The 26,724-nt window shown below is 33.2% G+C and overlaps 2 protein-coding genes across 2 annotated transcripts in view; one reads left to right on the forward strand and one right to left on the reverse strand.

Annotated features, from left to right (window-relative positions):
• Positions 1–2,823: 2,823 nt before the first annotated feature.
• On the reverse strand, positions 2,824–10,332 carry LOC130896896 (juvenile hormone esterase-like). The gene is made up of 11 exons (XM_057805265.1): positions 10,236–10,332; positions 8,935–9,078; positions 8,741–8,872; positions 8,532–8,685; positions 8,160–8,345; positions 6,665–6,864; positions 6,461–6,602; positions 6,157–6,332; positions 5,517–5,646; positions 3,205–3,340; positions 2,824–3,039 (listed from the first exon to the last, which is right to left on the reverse strand). The coding sequence occupies exons 1-11, from the start codon at positions 10,278–10,280 to the stop codon at positions 2,853–2,855; spliced, it is 1,632 nt and encodes a 543-aa protein (XP_057661248.1). The 5' UTR covers positions 10,281–10,332; the 3' UTR covers positions 2,824–2,852.
• Positions 10,333–13,464: 3,132 nt separating this feature from the next.
• The window catches only part of LOC130896895 (neprilysin-2-like), a 28,719-nt gene continuing 15,459 nt past the window's right edge, over positions 13,465–26,724 (forward strand). The window contains exons 1-4 of the mRNA XM_057805262.1: positions 13,465–13,687; positions 16,158–16,297; positions 23,372–23,585; positions 25,081–25,381. Coding sequence (XP_057661245.1) covers positions 13,668–13,687; positions 16,158–16,297; positions 23,372–23,585; positions 25,081–25,381 — 675 coding nt within the window. The 5' untranslated portion in view covers positions 13,465–13,667. The remainder of the gene's footprint in view (positions 13,688–16,157; positions 16,298–23,371; positions 23,586–25,080; positions 25,382–26,724) is intronic.

Below are 26,724 nucleotides of genomic sequence, written 5' to 3' on the forward strand. Positions count from 1 at the left end.
ATATTCAAATGCATAAGCCTCCTAGTGATCAGAAAATTCATGTTGTTGATCGAGTATACAATTACATAAATATGTGAATTCAGCCCAATTAAAATTTAGATACTTGCACCAACTATTCTGATTCAGATGAGAGTAATGACGAAAAACGGAAACTGCTTTTTCTAATTCTGGATTTTATATTTTCTGTTTTGTTCCTTTCATTGTACATATTTCGAAATTTCGAAAATTTAGACTTTTTTCGAAGACAATATAGTCACAATAAAACTTGAAACATAATAACAGTCTTTTGTATGAAATAACAACTCCACACCTAGGATATCAAGCGTTCTAGTCAAATTTTTATCTGAAATTTTCTCCCTGGCACTTTAACGTCATAGTACAATAACTCACTTGAGTAATTCTATTCACGACTACCTACAGCTTTGATAACGCCAACATTTGAAGACTTTATACAGATTGCCACGGCAACTGCCGGGGAATACATTGATGACGATATCGTTAAGAATTGTGTGAGCAATATGTGGAAAGATGAAGCTGATCGATCACCTATTTTGAGTACAGAATGGAAGAACAATCTAAAAAAGTGAGACCCTTCAACTCCAGTTGGAGACAGTTCACAAGTTTTTTGATATATAAAATGCAAAACCTGAAACGCAGAAGAAGTTTTTATCGCCAGTATCTATACTACATTCCAATCAATAATAACTATATGTGAGAAAGGCCACTACTGTACCTCTATAAAGTAGAAACTCAGTTTAGTGAGAAACCTCTGAAGAAAGAAAAAGATCCATTGAAGTCATGCTTATCCAGATTCGACTCTATACAGCGACAGGATCTCTCATGTTCCCTTTTCTCAATGTGGCACTAGGGATACTCGGGATACTAGGAATACTCGCCACCAAGAGGATATATTGTGTCCTCTTTCCAGCGTTTACAGTTGATCCATTGATCCCATCCCTTTTAAAAAGTCTGGAACGGGAGATGGCTTTAATTTCCAGAGATCTTCGTCTTCTGAAATGTTAAGGATATGGGTTGCCAAAAATTTTATTCCATTCATTACGCTACCAACTCAGAGTTCTGTAGGCTTTATTCTTCAGGTAGCAGGATCATCACTTTCCATCCTGTACTACACCTAACGTATTCCGGTGTCCATTCAAGTGAACTTTGATATACGAATATAATTCTTACTTAGCTGGATACATTCAATAAACTCTTTTATGTTATATGTTTTCAAAAGTATCTTCACCAATCTCATCCGCTATAGACAATTCCAGATGTTGATTTTCATCTTATCTGACCCCTCATCTAGTTATCATCATAAATACTGAAGTTGATTAGTGCTCTGGCACTGGAAACTGAAATATAGATGTCAAAAACAGCTCTGGTATGGAGCACAATAAACCCAAAAGTAGCAGTGACATGGAACAATGCCTTTATTTATGTATAAAGTATTGGATTTATTGAAATGGAACAAATTTTCAGTTTTACAGTTTTACAGAAACTTCTCAGCTCTCTAGATTTGTGGTATAATGGAAATGGTAGATTAGTAACAGCTGCGAGCCAACGGTAGCCCGAGCGACTGTCCGCAAACATTTCAAAAAAATCATGTCACGTTTGAATCCTCGCGTTCTGGTGCTTTCCTTTAAAACAACCCATCACATGTATTACAATCTTTTTTCTACATTATAAAAAAAGTCGCATCAACCGTAGAACCGTTATTATTGACTTAACAGTAGGGTAAATACATTGAATTGAATACATTAATTATTTTTGAAAATATTATCAGTTTATGATAATTATTACACTGAAATGGGCCTCCCTTTCGATATGGTACTTTGTACATTCTGTGAGGATATGTTTTACTGTCACATAAATCACTTTTTAGATTGTTTTTACGTATAAGTAACTTTGGGTATATTTGTATGCCCTAGCAGAAGGCGTGAAATAATCACTTGGTGTTGTCTTTTATTAGAAAAGGGGTCCCACATTTCGTATAAAGGTTTAATTTCGCATATTTAAGATTCACTTTTCGTTCACTGGGAATGCCAAACCGAAATCACTTTCGAAATCGACACGGCAGCTTCAACTATAGTAGCATTACTTGCACAATTGTCCTCTTCTTCATTTTCTCTGATACCAATATGAGATTGCTCAATGTAATGGAATAAACCAAAAAGTATTTTTGATATATCGTTTGTATAGAGTGACGTCAACTCAAATTTGTGATCTTTCTTAACACACAACTCAATTTGTTGCAAAAAACGTTCTTCTATCGTAAAACGGCTTTGGAGTCCCCGGCTTCCCAGTGACAAATCCTTTTAATTCAATAGAATGAGTATTGATGAAATATTAGATTTGACTTATTAACAAGAATAGTGAATTATTACCACTAAGAAGTTTCCGCCTTAAATTAAAGAATTTCACTGATCTGGTTCTGAAGACTTCTGAAAAATATAATTGTGAAATTCCACTTTTCGATTTTTCAAGCTGTTTGATTATGGTTTTGTTTGCTAAGTCGTATGCTATAGGATCATATGCGTCAGTCCTTCGTTTGTGGTGACCTACTTCTGTCAAAACAATCAATTCCTTCTAGTATTCCAAGGCTAGATTATAAATGAGTATTTCCAAATTAATTTGCATACCTAAGAATTTTCTCTAACTACTTAGTTCAAAGTAGGAATTAGGAATCTCTTTAAGTTTATTTTTAGTCTTGTAGTTTCTTTTTTTCAAATTATATCTTTCAAATAGAAAATGCCGAAACTACTCGACAATACTTTTTTGTAAAATGTTTATAATTGGGTTAAAATTTGGGAAAAAACTAAATTGAGTTAAAAGTCGTTTATTTCTAAATACTAATAAGATATAAACGGTTTAGCTGCGTTTTCTTCATATATATCCACCCATTTACTATAAGAAAAGTTCCTGGGATTTGTTTGTATACTCAAATTCGTATCAATATCCAAATATAAGTAATCATTCTCAGTTGCTTTTGGCCATGTGATATTTTGCAATAAATCGTCAGCTATTGGAGTGGGGTTCCTAAAAATACAAATATGTATTTTTTTGTAAGAAACAATTGTATTCAAACTCTAAATTTCACTGGTATTTTATCGATTAATAAAATTCGTAGGTTAGTTTCACGTCTTAGTCATTTGGAATATGTGATAAATTTAATATCGTGAATAAATAACTTAAACTACTTACAGATATTTAACAAAATTGGTTAAAAGCGTGACGTATCGTTGCAATGTTTTAATATCTGTGTCGGGAAATGAATCGTAGTTATCGTGAACTACCCAAAAATAGTTTTGGTCTTCTGCGTGAGCGACTTTGCCAATTCCTATGAGAAAAAAAATTAATATTTGATAGAGAATTGATAAAAAATTTATGCCATTATGACAACATATATATTTTGATACTATAAATTTCTGCATTTATATTATGATATTGTGAAAGCAGAAAATGCATACAGAGAAAATCATTATTTCAAAAAAATGATGAATAACATATTCAAGTGAAAGATAAACAAATACTTTAATCAATCCAATCAATCAACCAAGTTCTCTTATCATATATACAAGGACTTTTATAAGAGCTCTCAAATTATTTTAACAAATATGATATTAGAATAAGTCATAAGTTTGGAAGTTCATAAATTCCTAGCAAAATATGTTGATAAATGGAAAAATTTATTAAGAAAAAACTAATTTTAAAACAGGGAAGACCTGAAATCATTTAGAAGCGTAAACATTTCGAAAGGTCTATCTATATATAAATTTCTTCGATTTCTTATTTCTTAGACATTTTGATATATTAATACATCTAAATGTTCTTGATTTTAGGTCTCTTCATGTTTCAAAATTAGTTTTTTTTTTTTGATAGTTTATAAAAGAAAGATAAATTTCGACGTTTCGACTTTTCTTTAAGTTTCTGCCTCGATTTGATATTCACGGTCTATTTGTTCTTTTTAAGGCGTCCATTTCATCAGTTGTTCTTCTATTCTCCACGTTTCTGATCCATATACAAACATACTTCTAATCATTGCATTGTAGATTTTCATTTTTCGTGGTTTTTCTATTTCAGTATTTCATTTAGTCATTTAGTTTTAGTTCTTTAACTCTGTACATCCTACATTTCATTGCCCAGAATCAAATACAAAAAGAAAAATACTTTTAGAAATAGATCACATTTGTAAAATCGAGATAAATATCAATGATAAAAAGGCTGAGCTCACTGCTAACGATACGATTAATCTTCTGAATACTCTGAAGACGACAACTTGGTTATATAAGCTAAAGTCAGACAGTGTAATTGTGAGTGTTTGCGTAGAAGTAACGTAAACAGAGTGTTTAATCACCAACGTTTCCATAAATCCCAATTTCGTAATATTGAAATACCTATTTAGGTGAAATTTATAATTCTAATTCAATTTAACGGCTCCTTTCTGTGATAGGACAACGAAAGATAAACATTTTTAGTATGCTCAAAGCAATCGTGTTAGAGTTAATAATATAGAAAGAGGGAGTTATGGGTGCTTGTTGAAGAGGATCCGAGCCAACTATTATAAACCAGTATGCTTATTTTCTATGAATTTTCCGAGGTCGAGGCTTACTCGTCATCGATGGACCTTATTAACTCGGTGCGCTTCATTTAATATACTGTTGAATCATAAAGATCTCTTGAATTTTCTCTAGTTTATTAATAAAATTGTTATTATATTCGTGATTTCGGGAATTCATCAATAAATTCACAAAAAAAAATTTCTCAAAACAATAATAGACTTTTGAGGTTGTGTTATTGATTCAAAATGAAGTAAATTACATAACAGTTATCGTTTATTTGAAGAAACTTATTTTTATAACATATTGCAAGATTCCAATCATTTTCTAAGACTTCTATTCTATCTTTAACCTTTTTTTGGCATTCATAATTATTAAAATTGATTTTAGTTATGGTCCTTAGATTACAGAATAAAAAAAGTGTTGTATGCTAAATTAGATGAGATAGGGCGTAAGGTCATGAATTTACTTCAAAAACACTTTGATCTTTTTATCTATTTTGTACCCGGACTGTTCACCAGTTAGGCATCAACGACTTTGAGAAGTAAGCTACCTGTGTGATAGCTTCAGAAAGCTTCCCTTGGTTCCTTACTAAAGCGACAAGAGTTCTCGGAAGTTTCTTCGATGTTCTTCAGATGGTAGTTCACCGAACAATGTCCAGTGAGCTTACCACTTACTCTCTTTAGCGTGTCTTTGTTCTATGAAAGGACATTCTCAAGCCAGTTAGTGGATTACGAAAGAAATCTCGATTGCTCTTGTTCTCCCACTTCCTTATGGTGATGATTTGATAGCTTTTTGTCTCTAATTCAACAGTACAATAATTTCACTTTCATGTCGCTCTCTCTGTCTCGTTAATATTAACTCTACGCTTAAACTTAAAATAAGACTCTTATCATCAAAAGCATATGAAAAGTTCTACGAATAATCAATTGAAAAAAATGTATGCTGATACTTTACCTGGTATTTCTACACTATTGCCACCCAAGGGACCATGGTAAGAAAATTGGTAGAAGTATAAATCAACATGATGACGTATCAATTCTGCGAACTTTATAATTGGCCTGATAAATCTGTTGTCACCAAAATACTAGAAATTGAACAAAATTGTATATATAATTTTATTTTTTTCACTCTCTGCTTGAGTAATAGCTACAAAATACTAACATATATACACTGATACTTCGACTATCAAATAATTTCTATTGAACGAATCAAATCATCGAAAATGTTATAAAATATCTCCTCAACTTCAATGCAAACACTTTATTTATTATTTAATCACTGGACAAAACATCACTCCATCCTGGTCATTCCAGAGTAACTTGAATTCCTTCAAATAACTTAAAGTATACAGCTGGTGAACATAGAAGTCAGAGTATGGGTACAGGACTTTCGGGAAACTATGATCGGATTAATTTGACCATGAAACTGGTCGGGTTGATCAGGTCGTAGTCATGCTCCATTCCTCTCCATCTCTCAATTTATAATAATCAAAAACCCTTCGAAGCCCAACTGTTGAGAATGAGTTTTTTTATTATAAGGCTGTCACTTGATTCCCTTCCAATAAAACAGAATTGATAATATCATTAATTTATACCTGTACAGATTCTCCAAGTTTATCAGCAAACATGTCGGTATCATTCAAATAGATTTTCTTGATCTCTTTTCCTACCAATAATTTTTTGTCGCTATCAGTGATATACATGTCATCATCAACTAATGTACGAAGATCTTTATCATATTGTCGAACATATGACCTCCATGAACCCGTTTCTGAAATAATAATGTTTATACTTCTTATAGTTTCGATTTCAATTCTATTAGTTTGAAAAAAATTTTTTTCATATAAGAATACATGAAGATATTTAATACAATATAATAATTTTATATATTTTAATTACTTTCTGCCATCATCAAAGCTTCCTCGGAATTAAAACCCATCAAAACTGGAACTTTATTGAAGCTGCCGTTCTCTGCGTTTCTATACATTAGATCAGATATAAGAGCCCCGACATGAGGAACTTCTATAACTGGAGCGAATGCCTTAAAGACCAAAGTATCGTATATTAAAATTTGATTATAATACAAACAGTTTTGTTACCAACATTATATTTGTCTGCGGTATCTTCAATGGCAGACGCAGGGACGTTCGATAAGAAATTCAATAGTTCTTCGGACGTTCTATTTCTTTCAAAAGTTGGATCGATTTCAGCTGCGATTCCATAAGCAATATCTGCAGCGTTCCTTTGGAAAGCCCATGTGCATAATGCCGAACCGCTATTTCCGATAGCTGCTCTAAATAAACCTGGAACGACAAAGCTGGGTTAGAATAATAATTCTATCAAAATAATAGTGCAAATTCGTTTTGAATTTCAATTGATAATTATCATTCGACCTGGGGAAAGCTTACAGCTCTCTATTTATGTTAGGATGACACTTTAGAAGTGTAGGATACAATGAATTTTGATTGTCAAGATCAGACTCAAGATAATTTTCCATAAGATGTTTTATTACTTTCTTGAGAAAGAATGTGTCAGATTAAAAGCTTTTACATTTTTTGTTTGTTTGTCTGATTAGACGGAATATAACGTGATTTGAATTAGTTTTATATACACAGGGAGTTTGGTAGTAGCGAGTTAAAATCCAAAATGCTACTGCTACTCTTAAAGATACAACAATGTCGACGAAAATCAGTTCCAAATACCTGGTTAAATTCTACCTGAATCGATTATCTTTTTTATGCAAATGAAAAACAGTTTCAAAATAAAATAATGAGAGAATGCTTGTACAAAAATCTAGAGACAGGTTCAATTATTGTTTAATAATGATAGTTTACGTAATTCTGCCGCTATTTTGAATCCAAATGGGCACTGGCACGGTATCTAGAGAATGGTAGGATTTGGTCAAAGACGTCACGTATTGGCGATTAATCATAAAGATTTGTTTTTGAGAATGCTAGTACTATAAAATCGCTACAAGTACTATTACTATTATCTTTTTGCAATCAAACTGTATATAAAAATTAATAAATCTGTATGAAGAATTATTGCACACATGTATTGTGATGAATCAATATTAAACCAAGGTTTACCGAGCGCAAAATAAAATATTTTAATAAATACGAAAGTAGCTCGGAGCGTCAAGATTTTATCTATTTTTAAACGAAAATCCTTAAATCAAGATAAATCATCACAAAATTGTTAGTACCCAAACGAACAAGCCATAGATATAACAGAACATCAACTCTGCACAAAATGTCTCCTAAATGCAAAATGACTGAAAAGCCGAATTCACTCCTCAAAGAATCTACAATCACCTAAACCGTTTCTACTTTATTCGAAGTATGTTTACCAAAGTGTATTTGGTAAGTAAGAATACTATTCTTCAAAAATATCAATGAATTTTCATTTTGAATTCTACAAATCATTCTCAAATTTGATATATTAATATTAGTATTTCCTCTAAACCTTGTTGACATTCTCACCTCACCTAGCAGAACTGACTTGATATAGAATAAAGTACACGTGGCAAAACATGATGATATTTTAAATATAAATAGTGAAATGATGATATGGAAGTTATTCTTCCTTTTTGACAAACCTGCTGATCCCGGACTTAAAAGTTGATAGGTGACAGAAGCTGATCCAGCACTTTGACCCATCAGAGTTACTTGCCTTGGATCTCCACCAAAAAGATTAATATTTTGCTGAACCCATTTTAGAGCGAATTGTTGATCTTTTAATCCCATATTTCCAGGAATAACTTCATCTTCTGTAGATAAGAATCCTACAAATGTCAGACGTTAAATTTGGAGATAGATATATACAAGCTTTACTGGAATTATATTAACGCTACGCTTTTCGTAGCATAAACTTACGCCTCTCTCTCTCTCTTTCTCCGTTCATAGCCACAATTCAAAAAGACGCGGTCTCAATTTAAGCCTCTAGCTCGTATTTAAAACAAAATACTCACCGAACGGTCCTACCCTGTAGTTAAATGTAACAACCACTACATTTTCCTTCATTAGAAAGGCAGGAGATTTATAACCTGGAAAAGAACGGCCTCGTCTGAAAGTTCCCCCATATATGAAGACTAAAACCGGCAAGCTGGAGGAAGTTGAGGGGACCTAATAATTTATCCTGCTTAGTTATCAGAATAAAAAAATATGTACATTCACTTACAACTGGAGTATAAACATTTAGGTACAAACAGTCTTCCGAAGCATGTTCTGTTTTTTTACCCACTTGATAACATAAAGCATCGTTATTATCGGCTATTAGGGTACCTTCCCAATTTTCAACAGGTTGAGGGGGCTGAAATTCATGTATTTTCTCAAATAATAATTATAATTATGAGTGATTATTGATATTTTTACTTTAAATCGAAGGTTTCCAATAGGTGGCGCGGCAAACGGAATTCCCAAAAATGAGTAATAAGTAAGATTAGTAACCACAGGCGTTACTTTCAATCCACGGATTTTACCATTTGGCAAAGTTACATCAATATCTTCACAAAATATCTGTAATAAACATTAATTAGGTCGATCAAGAATAAAAAAGAAGCTGTTTGGGGTTAATATAAATTATATAAGGGATTTAACCTTGAATTTGAAAAGTTGAAAGATGTACATTGGAAATGGTGATACAATTGTAATCTGAACAAAGCGAAAATACAGCATTTTATTAGGTACTTAAAGAAATATTTTGGTGGAAGCCATCAGCTATAGGAAGATCAATGCGAAATGCGTCGCTAATACCCGAAGAAAATCTCAAATGCTCAATCGACTCTTAATAACATTTGTGCATCTTGTTACAACAGTAGATGACACTTGGCTCCGCCACCATAATTCCGAAGAAAAGCAAGACGGTAACGAGGGGTGTGAACCTGTAAATCGACTTCCAAACAAGCAAGGAGTCATAAATCGCTTACTGAGCTGAGCCAATAGACAAAATGTTATTGTTATCTTTTGGATAAACTTGTTATACAAATTCGTGGAAATAAATGTTGTCTATCGATTATTTGTACATAAACCAGGCATTTATTATATCTCTTGTATTGATTAATTGTTACCATTTCTCTACAACTTGGTTCATCAAGTTGATAGTTTCTTTTAAGTTCATTTGCTGCAAGCATTTATCTGAGAATTCTTTCAGATCCATGTCTGGAGCTTTAAAATCATAAGTGAGCTAAGGAATATTAGATTTCAAGAATTTCTCTATCAAATCCATCCACAGGTCAAGCTTTCTTGTTTCCTTATTCTTCTAGAAGTATCAAAAACTTAACTATCCTCTATCTCAAAGTTTATATTTTTGTATAATTTCTATAGAACTACACATTCTCTCTTTATAAAATGGAACAGAGTTCAATAATCATCTTTCGGAAACTGAACGAATAAAAAAATAGTTAACTTACCCTATTCAATTGTTCAATGTTTCTACTTATTTTACTATATAATATTTTATGCATGGAAATAGTGAGGGTTTGTAGAGATCCGGGTATTTAGCCGATCAAACGATCAAAAACACATTATGGTTAACGAGATTATAATTCAGGAAAACTGAAATAGCATACGAATAAAGTATTCTGTTGTATAAGAGATGTAACATTAAGGTTTCGGCTTTTGTTTTATTGAGAATAAAACCTGAATGGTAAAAAATGAAATCAGAGAATACGTACTTGTATAAAAAAACTTAGAACAACAAAAAGTAATATTTTCAACATGGTACGACTTTAAATCAATCAACAATTCAGTTTTAACATATTTTTGATGATGTACCTACTTTTATAATACAGAAGGTCAAGTGGGAAGTAGATAACACGATTAGATTGGAGTTATTTTTGAATATTGTTATACAAATCTGACTAATATAGAAGAAAGGTATAACTGCTCTGAGATAACTCAAGGACTCAAGTGCAGTTAGAGGTAGTTACTTGAGGATGGTAGTACTAAAAATTGCAATGCTGCTAGTTCGAAGTCCTCTAGTTTAATAATAAATTCTTAATATTAAATAGTGATGAACAGCGTTAATAGTGAAATATCATTCATATCAACAAAAACTTGTTTATGATATCTTCTAATACGTGGTTAGCATGCATAAAGAATCTATTTTAGCTACTACTTAAGGTCGTGAAAAGAGTAGCTTCAACTCGATGTCGCAATACAACTGCTCAATGGAAAAAGTAATAAATGCAAAAACACATAAATCTCCAATTTAGTAAATGCCAAACGGCATCTGAAAAAGAGGAATACATGAGTACGTGGAACCAAAATGTCAATAATTTTATTTTACTTCAACAAGATAGTTTACAGAGACATTTCTGATAAGAATATCTCTAGAATAATTAAGACAATTAATTAAGCAAAAAAATTCCCTAACAACACAAAGTGGAATATTACTACATGCACGTAAGTCAACTGCTAAATAATTGAGTTTTTAATTAGTTAATTGGCAGAGACCATTACTTGCACCTACGCTGGTGACTCGAGATACTAATAAAATTTCTATACAGGATCGGATCGACCCAAAATAATTGCTTTCTTCTGAGTTATAGAGTTTCGATATTGTTTTCTCCATGATAGCCTCACAAGTAGCTTTTAACTCTGTCAATAAAATTCAGTTGGATCAAGAGAATGAAAATTGAACTGTCTGTAAATTATTATTGTCATCTTTCGTGGGTAGTGTTCGTTATAAAAATTGTACAAACTACAAACAAAAATTATTACACTAATTTATACACTGTCACTTCATACCACCACCAATATCCAATTGTACTCTGATACTGTGAGCTTTCAAGATATTCTAGAGCATATTAGAAGAACCTTCCAGAGTGTCTACTAATTGCATACTTCTCACAGCCACATACCATTCCTTTCCTAGTTTCCACTACATTAATTTATGAACGGTGCCATAAGATGACGTGCGGCTGTGCCTCAGTCAAGTAAAAATACTCTACTAAATATCGTATACGCAAAAATAAATATCTATTGATCCTTTAGATTGATTTTTCGAGTAGTGATTTGTTAATAACAGTGTATATTTCTTAAAACTATAGTTTTCTAACCAAAAATTCATGATAATTCTTCTGACAAATCTGTATCACAGAACATCTTGAATTTTCTAATTCTCACAGTTTCCAAATTCATCTTCTGGAATGGATTATCTCATTTTTAGGTCTATGTTGTAATGTTTTTCGTATTTATTTACACTCATAAACATCAAACGAGCTCCGCCTTTATAAGAAATGTGGAAGACGCCGCCCGAAAATCGCGAATTCACCGAATTGTAAAAATTCCATACTAGCTGGACCATTTTGCGCACTTGTTCGTAGCAATATTAATATATAATGTATTTATTTTTTGAATGGAAATTACTGATTATGACCTAATTACCGTCTTTATCAATGCTATAAATGTCGAATTGAGTTGAAATTTCAATGGTATTATCTATTAAAAAAGCCATTTATTTGTGAAAGCACATGAAGTTTTAGAATGAAAAAATTAAGAAATAATAGATCACCTATAACTTAAAATTACTTCCATAATTTGTTCCAACTATTCAATATTTTGTTTGGATTGTTGGAATATACGTCATAGAATTAGTGTTTGGTTTGAATTATTTCTAAATAAATTGGAATTTGAAAGAGTATACTTATGATTTAAGTTTAAATTAATAAGAAATTTTCATTGTCAGTGTATAGTGGACAGTAACAGACCGTTTAATTTCTAATTTTTGATGTGATTGTCAGATATTTATTCAATATCAATAAAATATGCAAATATAGTTATGGTTTCTGTAATGGAAATGCTACAACTGCTGCTGAAGAATATCGTCAACGTTTTCCACACCGAAGATATCTTGTTAACAGTTTTTAACAATTTGTGCGAGACTGGTAAGCTTCCCAGTGCTAACATATCATCTGAACGCGCTACACAAGGTTTGGTCGTGGTACTAGCTCACGGAGAATTGCCGCTCAATTGGGAATTCCACAAAAATTGATGATAAACACACTCCACGAACAAGGCTTATATCCTTATCACCTACAGAGAGTACAGCACCTACAGCCAGAGGATTACGCTAACCGTATGGAGTTTTTTCGGTGGATAAACAATAATCATCATGTTGTTTCGAGTATACTCTTTACGGATGAAGCTACATTTTGAACTAGAATCCCCACGCAACATTCGAAAACAATTTTCAACATCGGTTTTCTGTAAACGTGTGGTGTGGTATGATTGACAGTTATTTAATTGGCCCTTTCATTTTGGAGAATTGTCTTACAGAATACAACTACCTAAATTTTTCACAAAATGAATTACAAGGCCTACTAGAGGATGTTCCTGTAAATATTAGAATGCAGATGTACTATCAGCACAAGTCGCTCGTCAGGACTTTTCCAAGGACTTGGATTGGTCGTGGAGGTCCCATTAATTGACCTGCATGATCTCCAGACCTCAAACCACTAGATTTTTGTTTATGGAACTGGATGCGAAATGAAGTCTACAAAATAAAAGTGGACACAAGGGATGCACTAATTAGACGAATTGAGAATACTGCAGCCCATATTAAAGAAGAAAGAAATGAATCAATTGGGAGAGCAACAAACGCTCGTCGTAGACCAAGCAGAAAATGTCGGTATTTTTGAACATTTATTGAAAGTACGCTATGATTAAGAAAATTTTTATGTGATAATTTGTTTATTCGTTGATATGCTTTAACTTGAAAATCCTAGAGTTTGCTGCCCTCCTACAGACTCACCCTGTATACGAATATGAACTTGAAATAAAGATTCTTCATTCAAAACATTATTATAAAATCTCCCACGTTATTTCTAAATACATTCGTACTGGCCCTGTATCCAAACGAATAACGTTACGTTTGCTCCTGTTGGTGTTGAAAATTTAATTGCACTCATGTCTACTCTTCCCGTGCCCCTTGCGCGACTCTTGGTGTGATATCTTAGTATGTGTCATTAATTATTATACGTTACTTACTTCAAAGAATATCTACCATCAAGATAGAACAATCATTGAGCACGTATTTCAGACCTAGTCATTAGCAGATTTCAGGTTGTAGTGTGTTTGTGTGTGTGTGTTGTGTGAATAACAATATGCGAAGTTTGAAAAATAAGTGAGTAGTATTAATTATGCTAATTGAAAAATATTTCCAATCCATAATTTGAGTTGGTTTTAGAAATGATAAGATTTTGTATCCAAAAATAATTGGTAATGTACCGTTGCTGTTCTCGTTGATACGCAAATTGGAGAATCAGAAATCAAGAATATTTTATCCAAACAAAAAAAATTTTATTATGAATAAACGAGTTTCACTCTTTCTCTCTGTGCCTCAAAATATGAGTGAAACATTGATATTTATCTATTTCATACAAAAATGATTTTAATCGCTAAGAAAATAATAACGATACGACTGGTCCATGTCTTTTTGCGTCCGTTACCTAATGAAGAAATTAAACAACAAACGGAATTGCTCAATGAAATATCGCTTTAATCTTAAACATACAAATTATTTTCAAATAAAACAATGAATAATTTTCTTCTATAGCTCCATAGCTATAATACGAAAACGTGACCTTGGAATTACTTTGTCGGAACTATGTGACATGAATTTGACTCTGACAACAACGGATGTCAGGTAAATTCACGAACGTTCATAAAAATGTTTGATTTTCAAAATCATTCCAGTTTTTTCTGCGATCTCAATGCAGCATTTATATGTTTTTTTATCTGTAAATGAAATTGAAATTTAGAAATGTTGGAATCACCGTTCAATGTACTCCAAGAAGACGACGCTCCAGAATTTTCTTAATTATATGCTAATGAGAGAGAGGTTTTTATACGATCTATATTGCAACGACTTGAATTTGTGAAGCGATCCAAGTTTCAGGATTCGAACCTAAAAGTTAACTAAATTGGAAAAACTAGAACCGTTGGTGATATTCATAATGAACACACAGTTTATAATACTAATACATCAACCTTGACAATTACACTTTATGACGAAGATTTCAATTCAACGTTAGTCTATGATGCTAACTATTATAGAAAGGCTCGTCAGACAATTTATTGAATGAATGAATGAAAAAGTTAAGCCATAATTAACGAAGTTCGTATAGCTATGAGATCACAAAAATAGCTTTCCCACCAACCAGAAACTTCCACAATTCCATTCATGGTTTTCAACAAAATGTGATTTAAATTGGTCGTTTCAATGGTCTAGCTATTCTTCCCTTTTTTTTGAGATATGAACTACAAAAGTGAAATCGAAAACGAGAATAGGCATTAGAAAGAGTTTAAGACTATAGAATACTTCCGGTTCTCTCTGAATTCTGATCTCTCTAACCATCCGTTATCCACATGAACATATGTGCGGTATTTGTTTTTACTATGCATCATTCCCTCTGTTGCTTTTATCTCCCCATGTCCTTCCATCTCAACAACATCTTGCTTTGGTTCTGTTATTATGAATACTTCTAGTTTTGATTTGTTTTACTACTCGCGGGGCCAGAGATAGCAGATCAGATCAACGAATCTTTAGATCTATCTTTGAGTACTTCTACAAATTGAATCAAGAACCTGTTTCAAAACGTGAAGATAAAATTAAGAGGATGCAGTGAGCTGATGTTCTTTAGCTCACAAATTGAATGCATGAAGAGTGGGATAGATTATTATATGAGTCATGAATCAAAGTTTCAGGTTTTTGGGTCTATGAGAAGAGTGTTTGTGCGCAGGACAAGAGAAAAACGGATTTTAGTTCCATGTGTAAACCAAACTGTAAAACACGGCAGAGGCACGGTGATGGTTTGGTGATGTTCTGGAGAAAAGGCGACTGGAAACCTAATGAAAATTGAACAGATTTTGAAGGAATACGACTATAAAAAATATTAAAGAAAAATGTATGCGTCCTGGCCATTTCGAGCATTGTTAAGCTGTGCAAACAGTGTTTGGAGGAATTGGAAAAGAAGGATGTACCGAAAGTAATGATTTGACCATCAAAGTCACTCAACTTCAACCTGATTGAGTTTGTGTGGGACAAAAAAGACAGGGAAGTCAGAAAGCAGTATTCTACTTCCAGTCTATATTTTTGAATTATCCTAAAAAACAAAAGGAGCCAAATAAACGAAGATTATTCTTCAAAGTTCAATGCCCAAATTGTTTACGGAAATAATAAACTTCACCTACCTAACTTAGTTTTATTATTACTATATTATTTTCATATGCGCCATTAATCTTATCATCATCCCTGATGTTTTTTGACTTTTTTCATTACGTTGGATGCAGATTTGTTTGAATTGGAATATACGTAGAGCTTTAATAAAAGTACTGATTATCACTTTCGAATTAACTCAAGACATAAGTACGGTTTTCAATTAATGGAATAAACGCAGGTGTATTTGAAGAACTAAGCGTATATACGAGTAATACTTTTTCATTCTAGGGAATCAATATGCTCCAGGTTTTCTTCCCATACATATATTTGAAGTTGCTGTCGGTGATATGCTATATTATCTTCATATTTATTTCGTAATTCTCAATTCTTAATGAAACTTGATAAGAATTATGTACTAGATGTTTTTTTATAGAGGTTCTTCGCTAGCACCACAAGTTCCAGAAGCTAGCGAGCATGGCTGTACTCCGCGAAAGAGAAAAATAATTCTCATTTCTGTGATCTTAATAGGAATTTCAATAATAGTAGCTGGACTTTTTTATCTAGGATTTTCAGGTGAGTTAAACTCAATTCATATATTATTCAAATATATATTAATAATTTTTCATATGATTGAAATTATTTTCGTAGAAACTCAAAACGGTAGTGATTCTTGTGAGAATAATGAATGTAGTACATTGAAACAGTTTCAGCAGCGTTTTTACCGAGAAGAAAACAGAATTTCACAGAGGCACGTTGTTCATAAAAAAAAGAAGCAGCAATGAAACAGTACTAGCAAAAACGGTCACTATTGACGAACAGAATGTGGCAGGTCAACGGCCCGTGCTGCACTGAACTGGCGATAAGTTGCGCCAGGCAGGCCCTAACGCAGAACTCAGTACTACAAATGCTCCACCCATGGCCATGCTATTCCGGTTACTTTAGGGTATCGCCTCGTATGATGCGTCTTCGTATGTCAATAGATGTTTTTTTGTGTTTAGATTAATGAGGTGCAAGGGGGAACCTTCAAAAGGTACTCGCCTGGATGAACCTTCTACCTGCCAGACGAGTTATATGGGATTCTTACCGCACTAAACCTTCCCTAACACCTCTAACCCTGCTCCTGGAACGGTGGTTCCCCGGCGGCACTCTTTGTAAATACTACTTCGCCGGGACGTTCTTATATGATGTTACTGCTACTCTTCGTTCGTGGTGCGGAGGTCCACTACCTTGTTCCATGCTGCTTGGCTCCTCAGCATGTGCTTCACTATATTTTCTGGACTGATGGTGTGGTCCAGGTTCCTCTCTAGTTCCTCCCGTGTCTCTTCATAAAAGGGGCACTGGAAGAACACGTGCTCCGCATTCTCGGTCGCATCGCCGCAATGATGACTGTTTGGGGAGTCACTTCTCTTGAATCTGTGCAGGTATGCCCGTAGCACCCTTATCCAGTCAAGAGCTGGGTGATGTAGTACTCGACTTCCCCGTGCTGGCGATTGACCCATTTGATGATATCTGGGATAAGTCGATGTGTCCACCGACCTTTCGTTGACGGATTACTATGTAGAAACAGAGAGCAATACTTTGAAGACCAAATCGACAATTTGCAGAAGATAAAAGCATGAATAATAAATTTCTGTAATTAAATTTTATTACAAGGAACGAGAAATATTTAAAACTACACTACTACTCAAAATTTTTTGCTCACCCTATAGTTTGTTTGATAAACAGTAAATAGAAACAATACGGTCCTTTTGGATATCTATATTACATATATAGATAAGAATATAGTAGTGATAATACTACAGTATATTATTCAAATTTTTTATTCATCGATGTACCTTTTCTCAACTTTTATTATTATTATTACAATTTTGGCGTCCTCTGTAGCAATTTTGACAAATAATCGTCGTCTGTTTTGTTTCGTTCATTATGGAAGATTAGTCCAAAGATGTTAAGTGGAAGTAAGACACTGTTGTCTAACTTCCCTGCCCAATTTATCACAAAACAATTCAATCCGGTAGAAGTCGACCAACTATAACGGCCAAATCAATACTTTCGGTACGTTCTTCCTATCCAATTCTTTATTTGCAGACCTTTGAATAATGCTTGAGATCATTGTCATCCTCTAAGATAAATTTTTCACTGGCCAAATCCATCCAATATTAACCAGTCACCTTTCTTTGACCTGCGCACTTTTTTAGACCAAAAATTCGCAAACTTCAACTTATCACTCACCAATGATACGTCCAATTTGTATTTTATTTAGCCCACTGTAATCTATTAAAATAGATTTCTTCACAGCCATTCTTTTTAAAAGGTCATCTCTTTTTCACTGGCAGATCCCTGGGGTTGGGGTTTTTCGAGGGCGCCCCGAACGCTCCCATCGCCAAAACTCGTGGCGGACGCATTTTTTTTTCAAGTCGAAGTATTTGTAATTCGACGGCGACTTCCACCTATACTATAAACACTTGCGATTAATGAACTAGTTTCAACCGATAGTTACTTGGTTTTAACCATTCTAAAACTCACAAATCTAAATTTGCGCGAACGAAAACAATTCGTATACGAAGTTCACAAAAAGATAATTTGGTCCAAAAGGTATAAATCATAGCACGTTCTTGCATCTCACAGGACTGACAGGTACTAAACTCCAATCATAATCAATGAAGACACCGTTTGGACCCTCGCTTGATAATATTGAAGAAAACTTATTTTTAAATTTTGTGAATGGATTATGGGGTGGGCAGAAGCTTTTGTCAAGTAGTGTAAATTCATTCCTATGTGGGATATCATTGAATAGTCGAAGGATAACCTTATAAATATTTAGGTAATTGATTGTATTCTATTAGTAAACGATGAACGTATGCTCGAGATTTTAGCAGTCATTTTTAAGTCCACAAACCCTATAAAGATTTCAATCAAAATAACAGCGATTGGAAATACTACGCAATTGATTTATTTCTTGAACTATGGAAAGTATAGACACTTCTTCTATATTAAGGTGATAAAAAGATGTTTGCTTAGATACTATGATAGCGTGAAGGGAATTATTTCGAATATATGTATAAGAAAACAGTTAATGCTGTATAATCAGTACACCTTCAGCAATTGTTGATAAGGGTGAGGGCTAATCAGCTGATAAATCTCGAACTATCTGCGCAATATCTGAGACACATCAATGTAAAATGATGTGATATGAACAAAGGTATTGTTCATATTAAATCAGTAGATATCGATTATACGGAAATATATCCCTTCACAACAAAGGTTTATATGGTGTAGTGAAAAAAGTGTCATTGTTCCAGACTCTAATATCATATATCAGACACCTTTCATACTATAAAGCCACAGGAAAAAAATTATAAAAAAGATGGCATTCAAAAAATTGTTCGTAAGTTTGTATGTCGACCGCTATAGGCTAAATGGAATATAAAAAAAATTGAGGGATATAACAAAAACATCACCGAAAATTTGTGCGTTGATTTCAGTTTACATGTTTTGGTCGACTTATTTGAATGAGTTTTTAGGGAGAAAGGAAGCATTGTTAAGAAAAAACGCCCATAACGCCGGTTCTATTAGATAGATTTTTAAAAACTGAGCCTTGAAGAAAAGAACTCATTAATATAAAAGTATCAATTGTGATACATGATGAGTAACAAGCATGCTAAAGGACGATATTCATTATTATATGCGACAAATACAACTGTTTGTACGGAATTGATTTTCACAATTTTAAATAATTATCGCCCTCAAAATAGACTTCAGACTGTTATGAGCATCGACTTGGATGGTCTTCAAAACTTTAAGCACTTCACTTCTCATGACTTCAATGCACTCATAGTGAAAGCCCCGAAGCGGATTCTAAATTTGGAAAAGAGCAAGTCACAGGGAGCCGCATCTGGCGAATACGATGGCGTTTATTCTAGTTTCATTTTTGGTGGGGGTGATGACAAATCCATTGTCTGATCACAAATCCCAACCATACTACGTCAAATATGAAAGAAAACATTATTGACCGACTTTGACGTGGTTTCTTCGGCTCCGGCTCATTCTCGGAGCCTCGTGCGCTAGATTTTGAGACAGTTTCGTTTTCATCTTTATGAAACCACTTTGTGGTACTGAAATATGATTGAATTATAGGAAATTTGACAATTATAGAAGTGTTACGAACGAATTTACAAAAATAATAATTGTGCTCGAAAGAGAAGAACACGCTCTTAATTTTTCACGCTTTTTGGAGCATTTAAGTCAGAAATATGTAGTGGTCACTTCAAGTTCTGCACGATAATTCCATTTAACTAATCTACAACAGTTTTTGAAAAGCTACACGTCACTTTTTCAGCCTGAAAATGAAGGTATTCTTTATGAATTCCGAAAATGCCATTCAGTGATGTCGAATGATGTTTCTGGGATGAATTTTTGATTCTTAATCTGCTGATGAATAAGAACTAGGTCTCTACATGCTCCCAGACATTTTCTCAGTCTCATTTTTCAATCACCGTCAAATGACTCATTTAAAGATATCAGAACATTTTTATCCAGGAGTGCGGCTTATTCTATCCTTATATCTGTTTTCTTTTCTCTGCCAATTATCCAAAGTCCGATATGTATTGCAAGTATAGTTTCACTAGCGGACTTTCTACAATCCCATTCAGCTTCTTTAAATCTACTTCTAATGATTGAGGTGGAAGAATGACAGTTTTGAAATGATTTCTAAGCTCTGTTACACTATTTTTTGATGTTCGTTGTAGAAATAAATGTTCATTAATTTAAGTTCTCTTCCTGTCTTGACTTGGTTTAGTGAATTTGCCATATCCACTCTCCTAGCAAAATCAGAGCTCCTATGCAATTATAATTCCTTAAAAGTGCCTCTTTCGCTTCATAATTATTCTCTGATGTCAACGAAAATTAACAAGTTAATCGCATACATTTATTTTATCCTTTATTTATTTTCCTTTACCCATCCTAAAATTCTTAGTCCTAATCGACTCAAGATATTTAATTTACATGTACTGTTAAAATATAAGGTATCGTTATTTTTGATGTGGATCAAATGACTCGCAGCCCGAATAATTTTGAACATTTTATTGGCCTTAATCGGTCTACTTCTATTTAGAACTTGAGTCATTCATAGGTCAAGGTTAATGTGCTTATTAAAATGAGGAGAAATTACTGTTATATCAACGTAAAAAAGGTTTAATAATATCAATAATCACTGGAAATCTTTATTACTTAATTCCCGTACGATGAATACATAAGTATTCGAAAGCTCGGAAAATATATTGAAGTTAATCCTCTTTGGTGTTTCCTTGCCACGTTCCCGATATATATATGTAGTATTAGTCGGCCATGGTTCTTTTTTCAATACTGCGTTTCTTCTTCTCATCTCTCTATACCCAAATTCCTTACATCCTTCTCCACCTCCATCCATTTCTTCTTCTTTGATCTGCCTTCTCTATTTCCCCTGCTCTTATTGAGTTTCGGTTTTGTTGCCTACATATATTCAGAACAACACAATGTCATTGATAAATTGCTTGTTTGTCTTTGCGAGTTCCCTTCTATTACTCTATATTTCGTTTTCTTCTCATTCATGTTTTCTCGATCAATTCCAACATAGGATGTTTCATATTTTCATTTTTAATCTAGTTCACAGAATTATATCGTCGACATAGGCACTATAGTGGTATATTTATATAGCGTGTCTTTATAATGGAATCTAATATATTTTAAACAAAGACTAAAAGAGTGGATTACAATGTGTCAATCCTCTAACTACCCTAAAAGCTTCTAATATAAATATATCTCAACCAAGAAAATTTCTGGACAGTGCCTTCTTCCAAAATTACGTAAAACTATACAGAAAAATTATCATGAGACTACAAAAGCTCCAAAGGGTATTTATTATAATGGGAGATTTGCAAATTCTCGTATTGTTGCGAAAGAGACCCGGTCTATTGTGAATGACCAAAAAACTAAAGGTTCTCCAATCTCTACTCCATCGATAACCTTAATAATTACTTTGTGAATGTAGCCAAATATTTAACGATTTCTATAACTCTTTCTCATGATCGGCTTACGTATCTCCCTGATGCTAATGTGAATTTACACAATTTCTTCTTTATGCCCGTATTTTTAGCAGAACTTTACATTACAACTAATGACATCAAAAATAAATCTTCTTCGAGTACCGTTGCACTAACATTAAATGTGTTTTAGAGTCTGCTGGTTTAAGACACATTTCTATTCACAATGGCAATTTACCAAATTGCCTCAAGACGGCAATAATTATATCTTTACATGAAGGAGGAGATAAAGATCAAGCATCGATCATCGTTCAATTGAATTAATTTTCATGTTATCTGAGATTATTGATGGCTTTAAATATTTTTGGTGTTTTAATATAAAATATTCAATACTCATCAATTTTGGTTTATAAGTAATAAATGGACAAATGATGCTATACTTTCCATTCTAAATAATATTTGTTTCAGCCTAAACAACCATCACTCCACTCTAACAACTTTCTGATTTTTCCAAGGCTTATAAAAATAGATATAGAGATATGTAGAGAAATTCCTGACTGTTTTGAGTTGAGTTTACTTTCCAAAGAACCGAGAATGTCAACAGTTTTTTCTACCCTTCTTAAGTCGCATCTCTCTTTCTGTTGTACGTACTGTGCGCTCAATTTGAGTTCACAACCTCCACTAAGGCAAGCGAAGCATCATCTTCATCTATCTATTCCATGATCAGAGTTAGTTAAAGGCTCAAATTCAGTTAAAATCTATATCTTGTTCTACATTTCGCAAAAATTTGAAAGCATATTGTGTTTGTTATGTAGTTATTCACAAGCTTTTGTCTACAAACTATTCTTCTTCTATTAAACTATAAATCATTACTTTGCCTGTGTCACAAGTTTTCTTTCTTGGAATCAATGAAAAATGTGTGCAGCTATAGATTCTGGTTATATTGTAGTAGTTTTAGGGTGATAGTTTGATCTGTCAATTTAATATTTCAAGTAATTCTGGTTTCGTCATATTTCTAAATAAATGTCACATTTCCAATTAACCATATCTAGAATCTATCTTTTCAAATATAGTGGTACTAATATTCCGGGGAATGACAAAAGCATTTCGGTATATGAATTTAAACGAGTGGAATAAATATATAAGCTCACCTCGATTCTATGCATTCACTCATTCAAGTAAACCGTGCCTAATTGAATTATTATCAGCGAGTTTTGCTTCATTGAACTAAATTAAATCAACCATTTAATGTCGTAAGGGTAGAAAGGACGTCAGGAGAGCTTAAGCTAGTCTTTTTAAAAATGTTCCCAATTGCATTCATGCATTTTAAGCATCAATGCTTGCTCAACTGTACATATTAATAGAATCAAAAATTGATTTTTCGAAATTTGAATATAATTTATTATATTTCCAAGACATGAAGCATCTTTTCAATACTTCGAGCATCATTAATAATTAAAGAATTCATGCAGTGATGAAAAGAGAAATTATCATAATCAATTTAATCTCGATAAAAATAAAGAATAAATGGAAGCATAAATTGTTCATTTCCTATTTGTTTTTTCATAAAAAATTAATGCGGAACTATAACAATCGACCCTGTATTATGAGTTTATTTTATTTTCAGTTAGAGTTGAAACATGTACTGCCTCAGCATGTGTTCGCACCGCCACCGAAATTCTAAGACACATCAATATCAGAGCTGATCCATGTGAGGATTTTTATCGATTTTCTTGCGGCAATTTCCTGCAGAACACACACTTGCAGGATAATCGAGAATCCCGATCTGGATCTCGATCGGTCGGGGACATCGCTAAAGACGAAATTCAATCTCGTATCAGGTAATATCACTATCGACGAATTTACATTTGTTTTTCGAGCAACTAGTTGGGACGAAAACACTTACGAATCTCTTTTATGTCAATTAAATCTATTTGCAGGCATTTTCTGATTTATAATTAAATGTTTGGGTATAGAAAATTCAGGAAAAAATTTGGGGAGAATCCGTAATAAAATTTCTTCACTTCAAATTATAGTTCTTTGGAAGCTACCTTTATAAAAAGCGGAAACAATAATTAAATGTAGTCTTATAATAAATTAAAATAATTACTGGTTCACAGTGGAGCTGAAAATTACGCGGGACACATAATGCCTGCTCTAACCCATATTCGGAAAATCATAGGAAAAGCACACACGGAAATCAATATCCACAGCTGGAATTTTCATAATTTACTGTCAACATTTCCCTTCTATCGTGCCTTGTTTTTATCGTCAAGTAAAACATACAAAATGACACACACAAGACATCTAGAATATTATAGTCTAACGAATTAGCCACACAAAATTTGCAGATGATATTGCTCTATCCAATGAGAGCAGTTGTAGAAGGATCTACATAAGAACTACAGAGAGACACCAATTATTGTAACAAACCTAAAATAATAAAATGATGAGAGTGAAAAATGAAACTCAATGAATCAAAATCGACAAACATAAATTTTACAAACAAAACGAAGAAACATAATGTATCATTAGTTGGAAAAGAGTTACCGTAAGGAAAAATACAAATGTGAACACATAATAATATACAAAGGAATTTTCGAAACCAATATGGAGATTTTCTGAGGCTGCTCCAGAGCAACAAATATTATACTCATTCAAATATTTCCTTCCCAACTATTGTGGATGCTCTATAAATGCAAGTCCACATTTAGACCTAAGCAGCTGAAGAATAAATTACCACGATATTGAGATGCCCCAGCTACTCAATCAACACGAATTAGACAGAAGACTGAAGAGGACTAAACCTTTAGACCCATCGTAAACAACAAGAGAAATTATAAAATCGAACAATGACAAATTAGAACTCGGTGACATCTACGAGTGATAAGTTTTAAATAAAATTTAAATTACGACGACAAAATGGTCGAATTCCGTGTTCCCGTAGGCTGTACCCTCTTTATAATCATTTCTCCTAAGAAGACTATACACGAAGGATAAACCATCTCAGACCTGTTGCACTGTTTCATCCCCAGAAGCTCACACTGTTTCTCCCTTGGAACTCTGACAATACGAAAATTGCCCGTTTAACGACTCCAATGTCACTTTCACCGTGTTTGTTGCCAAACGCCAAAATAACATCTCATTGAATGGCTATAAAAATCCTTACCGAGTTCCTGACTTTAAAGAATATATAAATGTGGTACAATCTTTAAAGAACGTGGCTTCATTATTTCACAGCCCATTCCATATTATTACATCATCCAAATTTGATTGAAATAAACGGGTTTTTTGAACTAATGTAAAGATTGAAACAAATTATTTAATTAATTACAGAGATATACTTGAGGTACCTGTACGGCTTGAAGAACCAAAGCCATTTAACGTTGCTAAACAATTCTATCGAGCTTGCATGAATGAAACTGCTATCGCTCGACGAGGATTAAAAAAGGTAAAAGAAATTTTGAAATTAATCGGTGGCTGGCCTACGCTTGAAGGATACAATTGGGACCAAAAACGTTTCGATTGGATGGAGTCCTTACATAAACTTCGACAGTACGGTCTTAATTTCGACGTCTTTTTTCGTATAACTGTTGAAAAGGATGACAGGGGAACAAATTACAGATACGTTTTAGGTGTAAGTATTTGTTGTTCATGTACAGAGACTTATCTGCTATTATGTATCCAATAATAAGAGAGAAAAGTTTTGTATATTGCTTGAAACTGTCAACTAAAACAACAATATTAACAAGTTATTGTTTTGCAGCAATTCTACCTTCACTTGAATGAAATTCATATGAAAAAGTGGAAAAACTGTTTTAAAAATTTAAAAAGTATTACGTGAAGCTGTCAATTAGGGTTAAGTCCGCAATATTGAATGGATGATCTTATATGTATGCATACTTCTGGGTCGAAAACTAGCAGTTCAAAATTTTACGACATCTTCCGGAATCAATTTGGGTCCTCCTATTCTATTTAATATGACCCCAGATCCTGAGGTGGCTTGAATTCAGCAAGTATGATGTGTCCTCTTCCAACCCACTTAATCTTTAGTCATATTTTACGTCTTGATGCGACAATGAACTGGTAAAACCTCTGTTAAATCTCTTATGGCTGAGTTGGTGTGAGTAGTGTATATCAATGTCTGACCTTATTAATAGTATTTGAAACAAGTCAATTAACCTAATAAATTCTAATTAGAAAAATGGATATCCTTACAAATCTGACATGTTATGGGCACTCTTACACTTTTTTAAGTAGTCTTCTCCCAATCAATAGACAGAAACATCTTCATTCATCAACTATGAAAATTTGAGGGCCAGTCCGTTACTGCACTGAATGAAATTACCAAAAAAACGTCGATTGTTGTTGAATTTAACGAAACAAATGTTCGCATTGGCTCAGTTTAGAATATAAATGGTTTATTTAGAGATTTTCGTTTGTATGTTCAACATTGTGCACTGTGTAATGCTGAATAAGAGCTATGGTAGCCCTGAGATGGGTTTTGAATAGCTACTAAATTCTAACCGACTCAAATCGATGACTATGATAAATGCAAACATTGTTCAATTGGTTGGAAATAGCACTATTCATTGTTGTATAGTATGAAGAAACTTGAACTTGAGAAAGATTCATAGAGAAATATTGGGAGAAGGATCTTTTTGTAATAATATCAATACTAAGAGTCAGCGATCATTTCATTCAAATCATTCTAGCAACAGGTATAGATAAGATTTCTTAAATACTTCCAAACTTTCATAGGTCTTGTCCAAAACTTATTTTTCTACATTTTCGTTGTATTCCAATGCTCTTCCTCTGAATATAACTCTTTAGTCTTCTTAGTTTAATTTGAAAGTTTTATCTTTCATAATATTTGATAAAAATTTTACAAATTGGATACAATTTTGAAAATGTATCGATTTTGGGCTATAGATTTAATCCCAGTCTTATAATTGAGAAATAAAATGAAAAATTTGTGAA

This window comes from Diorhabda carinulata, chromosome 7, assembly GCF_026250575.1.
Source record: "Diorhabda carinulata isolate Delta chromosome 7, icDioCari1.1, whole genome shotgun sequence".
Taxonomy (NCBI): Eukaryota; Metazoa; Arthropoda; class Insecta; order Coleoptera; family Chrysomelidae; genus Diorhabda; species Diorhabda carinulata.